At 45.8% G+C, this 15,521-nt stretch overlaps 1 protein-coding gene across 1 annotated transcript in view; it reads right to left on the reverse strand.

Annotated features, from left to right (window-relative positions):
- sdr42e2 (short chain dehydrogenase/reductase family 42E, member 2) overlaps positions 1–15,521 on the reverse strand; it is a 36,213-nt gene that overhangs the window by 5,391 nt on the left and 15,301 nt on the right. The window contains 2 exon segments of the mRNA XM_072267321.1: positions 8,990–9,055; positions 10,574–10,711. Of these exon segments, the coding sequence (XP_072123422.1) occupies positions 8,990–9,055; positions 10,574–10,711 (204 nt within the window).

Raw genomic sequence — 15,521 nt, forward strand, 5'->3', positions numbered from 1 at the left:
AAGTGTGGAAATATAAAAACCAAGCTTCTTCAAGCCTAGGGGGTAAATGGATACAGTCTTACGGTGATGGGTAAATGAAATCAGTTCAGTTCGTGGTTATTGAGTTGAGTAGTGATGGACAGAGAGAGGTGTTGTAGTTGTCCGAGTAAGTCGATACTGTTGATTCTTCCTGTGGTCCTCCGGAACTTCCAAGTTAGCCAAGCTTGACCCATTTAAGAGCACCGTCTTCAAGCGATTATCAATCAACCTAGGCAAAGGTTAGACACACTGGTAGATTCCACAGGGTCGCTCTTTCATGCACTATACATTGATCCCTCACAATTGATCCTCAGTCCCACACTCGTGAGCACCTGGACAGGATAGTGGTAACTTCACCACACCTTAGTGCGTCTGCGTGTCCTGTGAAACAAGCAGTTACGCTGGTTTAAATACTGTTGTGCTGAACACCAGCTGTCCATCAAGTAGCTCCTCCCTTCTCTCTCTGTAGGAACTCAGAAGCTGGCAGTGTCCTTGCAGAAATCCCATATAAACTGTGAGCAGACTTCGCTCCGCTCTCTCTCAGTAACAAGCTGTTTGCGCTGTACAGCTGCACGCTCTCTCTCTCTTTTTAAAAGCACAGTCCATAATGAATAACTCAGGATATCGTCACACTTCCCTCCTTTTGGGAAAAATGATGAAGGAGCAAAATTTTAGTCTAACAGTAGATTACAAATTTTGAAACAATACATGTATAATTATCAGATAACAGAGCAAAACATGTACAATTTCTAACTTAATATCTGGATAAACAATCAGCTATAATGTCAGTACCTTTCACATGTTTTATTTTCAGTTCATATTCTTGCAAGATCAGACTCCAGTTTAATAACCTTCTATTCTTATCCTTCATTTCCCCCAGAAACGCTAACGGATTATGGTCCGTGTAAACCACAAGTGGTTTCTGGGCAGGACAAACATAGACTTCAAAATGTTGTAAAGCCAGAATAAGTGATAGCAACTCCTTTTCCGCAGTAGAATAATTTTTCTGGTGCACATTAAATTTCTTTGAGAAATAAGCTACTGGATGTTCAATTTCATCATCATCCTTTCTGTAACAATACTACCCTGGCAGCTTCATCACTAGCGTCTATCGCTATAGAGAATGGTTTTGAAAAATCAGGTGCTTTGAGCAGAGGATGATAACACAGAATAGTTTTTAGTCATTTAAATGCCTCCTGGCAAAGGTCACTCCATACAAATCTTTCACTCTTCCCTAGGAGTTTTGTTAGGGGGAGAGCGATGTTTGCCAAGTTCTTACAGAACTTACAGTAATACCCAACCATTCCTAGAAACCTTCTTAACGCTTTCTTGCCCATCGAAATGGGAACTTCAGCAATGGCTTGAACCTTGGCCTCTACAGGAGCCTGTTGGCCCTGGCCTACTGCATAGCCCAGATATGTAACTGTGGCATGACCAAACTCACTTTTAGCCAGGTTCACAGTAAGATTGGCCTTGGAAAGCCTGTGTTATGTACCCCATAACTGGGTTGCCAATGGAAATGGAACACTCGTTGGAGTCTGTGATTACTAGGAACTAATAAAGTTTTATTACAGAAATAAGTAATACAGTACACTAATCGCAAGGATTGAAATGTAACAGGTTAGCAATGATAATACACACATATACACAGAAATAGGGTAATAGGAATCAACCAAGCTCTATCGCAGTCTAGGGGTAAAATGATCAGTCTTAAGTGAAGCAGAGTTCAGTTCAGTTTAGTGCAGTTCGAAGTAATCGCTGTTGTTGTACCATTGGAGAGAGAGAGAGTGAGAGATGCAGTTGGTTTCGGGCAGACCTTTTGATGTCTTCTGATCCCACTGTGGTCACCGACTGTGACCCCTCCGTTCTAGATACAATCGTTCTTCCGCAGTGAACCCGGCACCCGGGCAAGGGCAGACACACACCCCAGGTTCCCACCGATCGTACCTTTACACCCTGTGAGCCTCTGATCGATTCCCGCGAACCAGTCCTCCAAACTCCTACCAACTTGTGGGGGCACACTGCTCTTTCCAGGGTCTCGTGGCGTGTTGTGCCTTAGCAAACCTGCTCTTTTTATTCCCCTGCTGGGGTATCACCTGTCCATCAAACTTCAAACAGTTCAGGTTCAAAGCAAACAGTCTGTTAATATCTGAATTGTGTTTCTTTCTCATTAATATCTCTCTTCTCTCTTATTAGCATTTTGAATGTTTCTCCATTGTCTTCCGTTATCTCTCTCATTAGCATCATCCGTCCGGTAGCTCTGCTTGGCGTCACACATGACACCTGTCAAATAGCTTTTCTACAGCTGCAATATGTTCTTCCCACGTGTCCTTCCATACACCAGATAATCAATATAAGCCCCTGTATTTTCTAAACCCTCAATCACTGAATTCATCATCCTTTGGAATGTCCCTGGAGCACTTTCCACCCAAAGAGTAAAACATTGTACTCATACAGTCCAGATGGCGTCACAAATGCAGATATTTCTTTAGCCCTTTCTGTCAAAGGAACACACCAGTATCCTTTTAACAGGTCAATCTTTGTAAGGTATTTAGCCTTCCCTACTCTATCAATACAGTCAACCACTCTTGGGATAGGATAAGCATCTGTCTTGGTTATTGCATTAACTTTCCTGTAGTCAGTACAGAATCTAATGCCTCCGTCCAGCTTAGGGACAATAATGCGGGGTGATGCCCAGTCTGGGGTAAACGGCCTATAATGCCGACTGTCAGCATGTATTCAATTTCTTGTTTAACCATTTTATTTTTGTCTTGCCTCATTCTGTACAGGTGCTGCCTAATTGGATCAACTTTACCTACAATTACGCCATGCACTGCAGCCGCACACTGTCTTGGAATGTCAGGGAATAAATATGTACACTTGCTAATTAAGCCTTTCAAGTGTTTTTGTTGCTCAGGCTCTAAATGATGGATTTTACAGTCAAGATTTTCCAAAACAACAGTGTTTTCAAGCTTTGTGGAAGACTACACTGAGTTCATTAAAATTATCTGGTATCTCAGTACCAGGCTCCACAGCTTCACGTGTTTTCATAACAGTACTCACAGGCGCTATCCTATCATACCAGTGTTTCATTTTAATTTGAGCATTCTGCAAATTCTGCTTTGCAAGCTCTCAAGCCTGGTTAAGCCTATCTCGAAACTTCAAAACATAATCCAGCACACTGACACATACTTTCAGATCAGACCACTATTCTCTGACCAAGGTCAAAGGTCTTCTGGGCCTGTGACCGAAAACAAGCTCAAACAGACTAAACCCCAATGATTCTTGAATCAAATCCTTAACAGCAAATAAGAGTAAGGGAACCCCCCTCATCCCAGTTTTTTTTTCCATTTTCCACACAATACATTTTAATCATGGTCTTAAGAGTGGAGTGGAACTGTTCCAAGGCTCCCTGGGACTCTGGGTGATATGCAGATGACACAATGTGCTTAGCTCCCAGTTCTCTAACTATCCCCTGGAATGTTCTCGAAGTAAAGTTACTGCCCTGGTCAGATTGAATTTCTTTGGGCAGACCCACCAGTGTGAAAAACTTGCTGAGTGCTTTTACCCCAGTCTTGGCCTGGATGTTTCTGAGAGGCACTACTTCAGGAACCTAGACGCAGTACACATAATTGTTAACAAGTACTGATGACCAGCTGTGGTCTTTGGCAATGGGCCAACACAATCCACTATGACCCTAGACAAAGGTTCACCAAAAGCTGGTATCGGTTTAAGTGGTGCTACTTGAATAACCTGATTAGGTTTCCCATCAACCTGGCAGCTATGGCAAGTCCTGCAAAAATTCACAACATCCTTTCTTAAATCAGGCCAGTAGAATTCCTTTATAATCCTGTTCACTGTCTTTCTCACTCCAAAATAGCCACCTAAGGGCATACTATGAGCCATGTTTAAAATCTCAGCCTTGTAAACTTTCGGAACCACTACCTGGTGCACAATAGCCCAGTCCTCACTTGCAGGCACAGTGGCTGGTCTCCACTTCCTCATTAACACCCCGTCTTTAAGGTAATATCCCACTGACTCTTTCTGAATCTCATCCTCGGAGAGAGCTGTCTCCCTTAAAACTACAATTTCAGAATCCCCCTTCTGTTCCTCCATGAATTCCTTTCTAGATAAGGACAAACCTTTCTCATCAACCTTACTCTCTCTAAGTCCTGCTGGAATAGGGAAGGTAGAAAAGTCTCTGATAAATCATCATGAGCATCAGCAGACTTTTTCAACATGCTTCGGGTTACTGTGCATGTGGGGTAAACATCAGTATTCATGGATGGGTCTTCAGCAGCAGCCCTGCTTGTTAGCTGCACTGCTGGATAAACATCACCTTGGATAGGTGTCAACCTCCCCCCAGTGTTTACTAAACTCAGCACTACCACCAGACTTATGAAAACCATGTGTAAATTGTGAAAAGTTCCAAACAATCCATTTATTCCATTCCTACAACCTTTAGCTCGATCTGTCTCCATAGTAACCTTTGCAAGTGGCCTCTCAAAATCAAAACAATCCCTTTTCTCCACATCACAATCGTGAAAAGCAACTCCATAACCTTGAAGGTGTTTACATCCAAATGTTAAAACAAAATTCAACAGAGTAGCACATACTTCTTCAGCAGGCCATTGTCCTGAAAGCAGGGTCAAAGGTTGCGAAACCAATCCAACCTTCCCCAGTATTTTATTCAAAAGTCCAGAGACAGCACCCTTCTCAATATCTTCTGTAACATTTACCTCACCAATTTTCATCTCATCACTAACTTTTAGAACACTGCCTAATACAAGTGACTGAGAATCCTCCATTTCCACTGGTACCAAGGTTAACTCCTTATTCACTGAACCAAGTCCCCCTGGCACAAAAGGACTGCATTCCTTTTCCACCGAGTCAGACACCTCAGACCTTAACTGAGCTTCAACACAAGGTTCAGTACCTTGTGAGTCCACAGGTACTTCAACAACCTGAACACAGGCAATCCGGACAGCTGCCTCTTCTAGGCTGCCATCACCTGTCCCAGTTTCAAATTCAAGGTCACCCTGATCCTCCCAGCTCCTCTCTAGGAAACTCTCATCTGGAGTAAACTCAACCTCGTGGGTTAAAACAACTTCACCTGCTAATCTAGCAGACTCCCGCAAGGTAGCGGCACCCTTTTCATCTAGGTACGCCCTTACATCATCGGGAACACACTTCTTAAATGCTTCAATCGACACCAGCTCTTTCAAGCTGTAAATTTCAGCAGGGTCCGACACTGGACATCCCAGCTGCCACATCTCCCTCTCAATCTCCCTCTCTCTGTTTGTCTGCCTCTCTAGCCTCATGGACCATCTGCTTTTCTGCTTCATCAGCCTCGAGCTGTTTTAACTGCAACTCATGCTCACACTTCATTTTTGCTGCCTGAAGCTGAGCCTCAGCCTCAGTAAGTACTTCACCTTCAGCAAACATTTCCGACACTTCCTCCTCAAATGTTCCTTTGGATACATAATGCTGTGCTATTAACGTCTGCATCTGAGCCCTCTTTATTCTAGTAGTCACCCTAACTTTTAACTTATGAGCAATTCCCAACAACACATCCCTCTTCCAATCATCCAATGCCTCAGGGGCTGGGTCTGCCTCAAACTCATTAACCTCAAACTCCACTTCTGCTGATATTCCACACAATCAAATCAAAAGGGATTTTCCCTAATCAGATCAACTATTCAATCAAGCCCCCAACAATTTTTAGAATAGCTCCCACCAATTTGTTCATTGGATAGATGCAGGCCCCAATTTGTTACGTACCCCGTGATGGGTTAGAGAACCAGCAGAAATGGAAAACACCTTGGCGTCTGGTATTGCTGTTAACTAACGCTCGTTTATCAGTAATTACGCAATACAGTAATACAAATTCAGATATATCAAACAGGTTAGCAAAGTTCATGCATATATAAGTGTGGAAATATAAAAACCAAGCTTCTTCAAGCCTAGGGGGTAAATGGATACAGTCTTATGGTGATGGGTAAATGAAATCAGTTCAGTTCGTGGTATTGAGTTGAGTAGTGATGGGGAGAGAGAGAGGTGTTGTGGTGGTTCGAGTAAGCCAATGCCGTCGATTCTTCCCGTGGTCCTCCGAAACTTCCAAGTTAGCCAAACTTGACCCATTTAAGATCACCGTCTTCAAGTGATAATCTACCAGCCCAGGCAAAGGTTAGACACACCGGTATACTCCACAGGGTCACTCTGTCACGCACCAGTAATCACAGATCGACCCTCAGTCCCACACTCGTGGGGACCAGGACAGGATAGTGGTAACTTCACCACACCTTAGTGTATCTGCATGTCCTGTGAAACAGGCAATTATGCTGGTTTAAATACTGTTGTGCTGAACACCAGCTGTCCGTCAAGTAGCTCCTCCCTTCTCTCTCTGTAGGAACTCAGAAGCTGGCAGTGTCCTTGCAGAAATACCAAACAAACTGTGAGCAGACTTCGCCCCTCTCTCTCTCAGTAACAAGTTGTTTGTGCTGTACAGCTGCACGCGCTCTCTCTCTCTCTCTCTCTCTTTTTAAATGAATAACTCAGGATATTGTCACAAATAATAAATAAATAATCATAACTATCGAGAACATGAGTTGAAGAGTTCTTGAAAGTGAGTCCATGGGTTGTGTGGAACATTTCAGTGATGGGACAAGTGAAGATATCCCCTCTGGTTGGAGCCTGATGGTTGAGAGGTACTAACTGTTCCTGAACCTGGTGGGGTGGGGTGTGGGTCCTGAGGCTCCCGTACCTCCTTCCTGATGGCAGCAGCGATAAGAGAGTGTGTCCTGGTGGTGGGGGCCCATGACAATGGATGCTGGTTTCCTGTGAGGACACTTGATGTAGATGTGCTCAGTGGTGGGAAGGGCTTTACCTGAGATGGACTGGGCTGTATCCACTACTGTTTGAAGGATTTTCCTTTCAGGGACATTGTTGTTTCGATACCAGGCTGTGATACAGTCAGTCAGTATACTCTCCACCACACATCTATAGAAGTTAGTCAGAGTTTTAGATGTCATGCTGGATCTCCGCAAACTCCTAATGAAATATAACCTCTGAGTGCTTCACAATTGCATCAGTGTGTTGGGCTCAGGTTAGATGCTCTGAGATATTGTCAGCAAGGAACTTGGAACTGTTTGACCTTTCCACTGCAGATCCCTCAGAGACTTCTGGTATGTGTTCCTAAACTCAATCAATTCCTTGGTCTTGCTTGCCGTTGTGATGAACTCTTGGTCTTCCAATCTACCTCTTCGTGGCCCCTACACTGCACTCTCTCTGTAGTTGTAGTGCTTTATTTTGCATCCTGTTTTCTCTTCTCACTGCTGCCACCAGGTCCACGAACAGTTATTACCCCTCTGGCACCCAGAGAGGACAACCTCACTCAACTTCACTCAACCCAAAGGTGAACTGTTCCCACAACCTATGGACTCACTTTCAAGGACTTTTCATCTCATGTTCTCAATACAGTATTTGATTTTTTTTTTCTTTGTTAGTATTTGCACAGTTTATTAACTTTTGAGCGTTGGTTACTTATCTTTAATGTGTGGTTTTTCATTGACTCCATTGTGTTTCTTCGTATTTACTGCGAATGCCCACAAGGAAGTGAATCTCAGGGGTTTATATGGTGACATATGTGTACTTTGATAAACTTACTTTGTACTCTGGGCTTGTTACCACTTCAGTGTACTTCTGGAATGACCTGTCCGGACCGCAGGCAAGCAAAAGCTTTTCACTGTAGCTTGGTACGTGTGACAGAAATGAATGATCACTGACTGCCCACAATAAACACAAGAAGTTCTGCAGATGCTGGAAATCCAGAGTAAATCACACGAAATGCTGGAGGAACTCAGTAGGTCTCTCCATAGATGCTGCCTGGCCTGATGAGATCCCCCAGCATTTTGTGTGTGTTGTCAATGCAGGTGCAGGGCCCATTGACACTGAAGGGTCTTTATTGGTTCTCTCTTCACAGATGCTGCCTGATCATAAAACATGTGGACATTTGGCCCATCAAGTCTGCTCACCATTCCATCATGGCTGACTAATTATATCTGCTGTCTTCTCTCCGTAACCTTTGACACCCTTACTAATTAAGAACCTATCAACCTCTGCTTTAAATATACCCAATGCCTCGGCCTTCATAGCTGCCCGTGGTAATGGTGTCCACCAATTCACCACCCTCTAAGTAAAGAAATTCCTCCTCATCTCTTTTCTAAAGGGTTGTCCCTCTATTCTGAGGCTGTGGCCTCTGGTCCTCGACTCCCCCTCTGCAGGAAATATCTTCTCCACATGCACTCTATCTAGGCCTTTCAATATTTGATAGGTTTCAATGGGATCTCCCCTCATTCTTCTAAGTTGCAGTGAGTTCGGGCCCAGTGCCATCAAACACATCAAACATTCCTCATACATTGACCCTTTCATTCCCAGAATCATTCCTATGAACCTCTTGGACCCTCTCCAATGCCAGCACATCTTCTCTGAGAAAAGGGGCCCAGAACTGCTCACAGTACTCCCAGGTGCAGTCTGACCGAAGCCTTACAGGGCCTCAGCTTTATAAAGACCTGCCGCGTATTTCCCAGATTTTCTGTTTGTATTTCCGTTTTCCAGCATCTGCAGTTTTTTTACGATTTTATTTAGTGACACATCGCGGAATAGGCCCTTCCGGCCCTTCGAGCCACGTCGCCCTGGCAACCCCACAATTAACCCGAACCTAATCACGGGACAGTTTATAATCCGGTACGTTGTTGAACTGTGGGAGGAAGCCGGAGCACTCGGAAAACCACGTGCTCTGTGCGGAGGACAGAAAGACTCCTCACAGAACGGAGTCGGGATTGAACTCTGAATTCCGGAAGGCCGCAAGCTGTTATAGTGTCATGCTAACCGCCTCGTTACCGTGGCAACTCCTTCCTAAAATAATATGGAGGATTTTACCTGAGTATGGACAGGACGTCAGGAGACCTACCAGAGGGGTTAACCATTCAAACACGTTCACGGCCTCGCCATCATTGACGTAGCATGTCTGTCCACCCTGCAAACACAAGATGTCAGGCCAGTAGCAGACATGAGCCCGACCGACCCACCACAGCAACACACACAGAATGCCGGAGGGACTCGGCAGGTCGGGCAGCAGCAACGGAGATGAATAAACAGTCGGCGTTTTGGGCCAGGACTGGGAAGGAAGAGAGAAGATGCCGGAATAAGAGGGTGGGATGAGGGAAAGGAGGACAAGCTAGGAGGTGATTGGTTGGGGGGGGGTGAAGTAAGAAGCTGGGAGGTGATAGGTGGAAAAAGCAAAAGGCTGAAGAAGAAGGAATCTGATGGGAGAGGAGAGTGGACCATGGGGGGAAGGGAAGGAGGAAGGGCACTGGGGGGAGGTGATGGGCCGGTGAGGCCAGAGTGGGGTATTGTGGTGGAGAGAACATGGGAGAGTCACCAGGATTTCACCTGGATCAGAGGATTTCAGTTATAAAGGGAGAATGGACGGGCACAGCTTGTTTTCCCTGGAACGAAGGAGGCTGATGGAAGCATGTAACACTCTGAGGTGGGGGGGGGGAGACTGGGTAGAGAGCAAATGTGTTCTTCACATCGTGGGGGAAGCTCAGGCAAGAGACAAGGTGTCTGGATGTGGGTTCGAGTTCAACAGTGAAGAGAAGTTTGGATAAGTACATGGGTGGGAAGGCTTTGGTCCAGGAGCAGGTCGATGAGCCTGGGCACAATAACAGTTTGGCATGGACTAGATGGACCAAAGGGCTTGTTTCTGTTCCGCAATGTTGTAGGAGCTTTTGTGTGGAGTGTGAGTAGGGGTCTCGGGATGGAGGCATACTCTCTATGTTGAGACAAGTACTTGAAACAACAGACCTCCGACCGGCAAAGGGTTTAATACAGATAGGTTGGAGAGACATTGGGTCATAAGGCACACATCCTTGCATTCATCTCAGAGGACTAGAGTAGAAAAGAAAGGAGCTAATGCTGAGGCTTTATAAAGCATTTGTCAAATCGCACGGAGTTTTGCACCCCTTATCTGAGAAAAGATTGGCATTGGAGGAGAGTCACAAGAGTGACCCCTGGAATGAAAGGGTTAACGTAGGTGGAGCGTTTGACGGTCTGTATTTGCTGCAGTTTAGAAGAATGGGGGGGGGGGGAATCGCCATGAAACTTATCAAATGTTGAAAGGCCTGGACAGAGAGGATATTTCCTACAGTGGGGGAGTCTAGGACCAGAGGACGCAGCGTCAGAACAGAGGGTTGTCCATTTCGAATGGAAGTGAGGAGGAATTTCTCTAACCAAAGAGTGGTGAATCTGTGGAATTCATTGCCACAGGCAGCTGTGGAGCCCGAGTCACTGGGTACATTTAAAGTGGAGGTTGACAGGTTCTTGATCAGTAAAGGGGTCGGAGGTTACAGAGAATGGGGTTGAAAGGGTCAATAACAATAAAGCGAAGCTTGATAGGTGATTGATTAGTAACGTTTGGTGGGTTTCAATGAGCTTTCCCCCCTGCAGGTTTATTTTTGTCACTGATTGGCAGGGACGCGGGGATTTGCCCTACCGCTACGTGATCCCTGGCAGCCGTGAGAGCATCAGTGGTGAGGATGTGACCTTGCACCAGGTTGCCCACGTGGACCCAGTTCATCTTGGCCTCGGGGTTCCCGAAGGTGAAGCTGAACAGTCGTCTCTCGATGTTCACCTGCAAGGGCCGTCACTTGGAGTTAGAGAGGCAGCGGTAAAACGCCAAGCCCGCCAGCTCTGTGGCCTCCCCTCTGTGACCACTTGGAGGTGCGGACCACTGGAAGTGAGGTGGGGCAGATCAGGGGATGGACTGCAGCAGAGGACGGTGTTGATCCCCCAGTTGGTTCAGTCCTGGTCACATTGAATGACAGTGCAGGCTGGATGGGCCGAGTGGACTCCCCCAGCTTGTGTTCTCATGAGGCAGTGCGCCCTGATACCCAGTCCAAAGCCGCTCCGTTTCCTGCCGCCCTCACAGAGCTGTACGGCACAGAGAGGTTAGCTTTATATGTCACACATACGTCAAAACACAGTGAAATGAGTTGTTTACGCCAACGACCAACACAGTCTGAGGGGGCAGCCCACGAGTGTCGCCACACTCCTAGCACTGACATAACATGTCCGCAACTTACTAACCCGAGCCCGTACGGCTTTGGAACGTGGGAGGAAATCAGAGAGCCCACGTAGCCACGGGGAGAACGTACAAACTCCTTACAGACAACAGCAGGAACAGAACCCTCATCGTCGGTGCTGTAAAGCGATACGTTGACTGCTACAGTACCGTGCCACCCGCATAGAAAGACCAGCTTGACGTGTCATAGGTATATCGAAACATGGAAGCGTACAGTGAAATGCATCGTTTGTGTAAACGGCCGACACGGCCCCATTTTAAGGTGATTGGAGGAAAGCGTAGGAAGGTGCCAAAGGACAGTTCTTCACAGAGAGTGGTGGGCGTCTGCAACACCCTGCCAGGCCTGGTGATGGTGGCAGGGACATGAGGAACATTTAGGAGACAGCTAGGCACAAGGGTGATAGAAGACTGTGGGAGGGGGAAGGGCGATGTGGGAGGAAAGGGTTAGACTGGTCTTCATCATCATCGTCATGCGCCAGTGCACATCAGAAGACCTAGTCATGTGACCACTGACGCCAAGGTGACCATCTCTGAAGAGTGCTGATAATGACCGGGGTCACCCATCTTGTAAAGGCACTGCCCAGAAGAAGCAATGGCAAACCATTTCTGTAGAAAATATTGCCAAGAACAATCATGGTCATGGGAAGATTGACCCTGGTGTGGGAGGGCATGTACTGTGTTTTATAACACAGGCCCTCTAGTCCAGGAAGCATCTTCGGAAATCTTTCTGCACCCTCTCCAATTTGACAGTGTCTTTCCTAAAACAGGGTGACCAAATCTGTACACAGTTTGTGCTTGTAATCTTGCTTCATCTCCAACATGTGGTACTGGGGGGATGGGGGCGCGGTGTCTAGTCAGTAGACTGTTCAGGGCAAGATCCTTCAGTGTTGATGAGCAGAGGGATCTTGAGGTCCAAGTTCATAGCTCCCTGAAAGTGGCAACACCGGTTGTTAGAGTGGTTAAGAAGCCAAACGGCATGCTTGTCTTTATTAGTCAAGTCATTGAGTTCAAAGTCTAGGAGGTTATGTTGCAGCTTTATAAAACTCCAGTGAGGCCACATCTGGAGTATTGCAAACAGTTCTGGTCACCGCATTCTGGGAATGATGTTGAGGCTTCGGGGAGGCTGCAAAAGGTGCTTACCAGGATACTGCCTGGATTAGAGGGTTACAGTGTGTGCTGTAATGAGAGGCTGGTCAAACCTGGGTTGCTTTCTCTGGAGTGGTGGAGGCTGAGAGGAGATCTGATAGAGGTTTGTAAGATTACGAGAGGCATCGATGGAGTAAACGGACAGTATCTTTTTCCCAGGGCTGAGATGTCTGATACCAGGGAGTATGCATTTAAGGTGAGGGGGGTAATTTCAAAGGAGATGTGAGGGGCAGGTCTTTACACACAGAGAGTGGGGGGGGGGGGTGCCTGGAATGTGCTGCCTGGGGTGGGGGTAGAAACAGAAACACTGGGGACATTTCAATAGGCACACAGATGTGAGGAAAGTGGAAGGATATGGACATTGTGTAGGCAGAAGAGATCAATTAGTCATTGATTACTAATTTAATTGGTTTGGCACAACATTGTGGGATGAAAGGATGATACACTACCCTGACTCAGGCCTTTCAGCACACACTCTCCATGCCCACCCCATCCATAATCTCCCTTCCAGACCAGGCTACTTGGACTAGCTCACGTGAACACCGTACCCTATTTGGGATCTAAGGCAGAGCAGGGACAGAAGGAAGATATTTGTTGGGTTAGACTGTTTAATGGTTACTTTCTTTGCAGCTTAACAATTGTATTTTATTTGTATTTATTTTGTCTATGTGTATTTTGTATAACTACTTATACACAAGTAACACACATCAAAGTTGCTGGTGAACACAGCAGGCCAGGCAGCCAGAATTCCTGTTGTTTGTGTTGTTATACACAAGTAACTGTTTAGTATGTTTCCTAGTGGTCACAGTGTGTATATGGAATTGCTCAGTGTGCCCCCTAGTGGTCACGGTGTGTATTTGGAATTGCTCAGTGTGCCCCCTAGTGGTCACGGCGTGTATATGGAATTGCTCAGTGCGCCCCCTAGTGGTCACGGCATGTATATGGAATTGCTCAGTGCGCCCCCGAGTGGTCACAGCGTGTATATGGAATTGCTCAGTGCGCCCCCTAGTGGTCACGGCGTGTATATGGAATTGCTCAGTGCGCCCCCTAGTGGTCACGGTGTGTATATGGAATTGCTCAGTGCACCCTCTAGTGGTCACACTTGAATGAATCTGAAAAGCTCTGGAGCTTCTCTTGGTTTGGCAATGGGGCTATCTGAATGGCTGACTCTTATCTACAAATTTTAATGGAATCAGACCATAAGATATAGGAGCAGAATTAAGCCATTTGGCCCATCGCGTCTAATCCGTTATTTCGACATGACTGCTCCAATTTCCCTCTCAGCCCCAATCTCGGCCTTCCCGTATCCCTTCATGCCCTGACCAGTCAAGAATCTATCAACCTCTGCCTTAAATATACATAAAGACTTTGTTCCACAGCTGTTTGTGGCAAAGAATTCCACAGATTCACCACTCTCTGGATAAAGAAATTCCTCCTCATCTTCATTCTAAAAGGGTGCCCCTCTATTCTGAGGCTTCTGATCTTAAACTCTCCTATCATAAGAAACATCCTCCACATCCACTCTATCAAGGCATTTCACCATTCAATAGGTTTCAATGAGGTCACCCCTCATTCTTCTGAATTCTAGTGAATACAGACCCAGAGCCGTCAAATGCTCTTCAAAAGGATCAGCCATGATGAAATGGCGGAGCAGACTCGATGGGCAAGATGGCCTAATTCTGCTCCTATGTCTTATAGTCTTATGGTTTTATATGATAAGCTATTCAATCCCAGAATCATGTTCGTGAACCTCCTTTGAACCCTCTCCAGTTTCAACACATCCTTTCTGAGATAAGAGGACAAAACTGCTCACAATACTCCAAGTGAGGCCTCAACAGTGCTTCATAAAGTCTCAACATTACATCCTTGCTTTTATATTCTAGTCCTCTTGAAATGAATGCTAACATTGCATTTGCCTTCCTCACCACAAATTCAACCTGCAAATTAACCCTTTAGGAATCCTGCACAAGGACCTCCAAGTCCCTTTGTGTCTCAGTTTTTTTGTATTTTCTCTCCATTTAGAAAATGGGCGACCCTTTCATTTCTTCTACCAAAGTGCATGACCATACACTTCCCGACACTGTATTCCACCTGCCATTTCTTTGCCCAGTCTCCTAATCTTTCTAAGTCCTCTCTAGTTCCTCGGAACTACCTGCCCCCCACCTGTCTTCATAACATCTGCAAGCTTTGCAACAAAGCCATCAATTCCATCATTCAAATCATTGACATATAACTTAAAAAGAAGCAGTCCCAACACAGACCCCTGTGGAACAGCACTAGTCCCCGGCAGCCAACTAGGAAAGGCTCCCTTTATTCCCACTTCTGGCCTCCTGCCAATCAGCCACTGCTTTATCTATGCTAGAATCTCCCCTGTAATACCACGGGCTCGTAGCTTAAGTAGCCTCATGTGGCACCTTGTCAGAGGTCTTCTGAAAATCCAAGAACACATCAACCGATTCTCCTTTGTCTACTCTGCTTGTTATTTCTTCAAAGAATTCCAACAGATTTGTCAGGTAAGATTTTCCCTTGAGGAAACCATGCTGACTATGGCCTATTTTATCATGTGCTTCCAAGTACCCAGAGACCTCATCCCTGATGATCGATTCCAACATCTTCCCAACCACCGAGTTCAGACTAACTGGCCTGTAGTTCCTTTCTTCTGCCTCTCTCCCTTCTTGAAGAGTGAAATGACTTCTGCAATTTTCTAGTCTTCCGGAACCATTCCAGAATCTAGTGATCATTGAAAGATCATTGCTATTGCCTCCATGATCCTTTCAGCCACCTCTTTCAGAACTCTGGGGTGTTCACCATCTGGTCCAGTGACTTATCTACCTTCAGAACTTTCAGTTTCCCAAGAACCTTCTCTCTAGTGATGGTAACTTCACACACATCATGCCCCCTTGACACCTGGAATTTCCACCATACTGCTGGTGGCTTTCACAGTGAAGAATGATGCAAAATACTTATTCAGTTCATCCGCCATTTTATTGCCCCCATTACTATCTCTCCAGCATCGTTTTCCAGTGGTCTGACATCCATTCTCCCCTCTCCTTTACACTGTACATATCTGAAGAAACTTTTGGTATCCTTGTTAATATTATTGGCTCGCTTACTTTCGTATTCCAACTTTACCTTCTTAATGACGTTTTTAGTTGCATTCTGTTGGTTTTTAAATGCATGTCAAGCCTCTAACTTCTCACTAATTTTTGCTTTA

This window comes from Mobula birostris, chromosome 9 (genome assembly GCF_030028105.1).
Source record: "Mobula birostris isolate sMobBir1 chromosome 9, sMobBir1.hap1, whole genome shotgun sequence".
Taxonomy (NCBI): Eukaryota; Metazoa; Chordata; class Chondrichthyes; order Myliobatiformes; family Myliobatidae; genus Mobula; species Mobula birostris.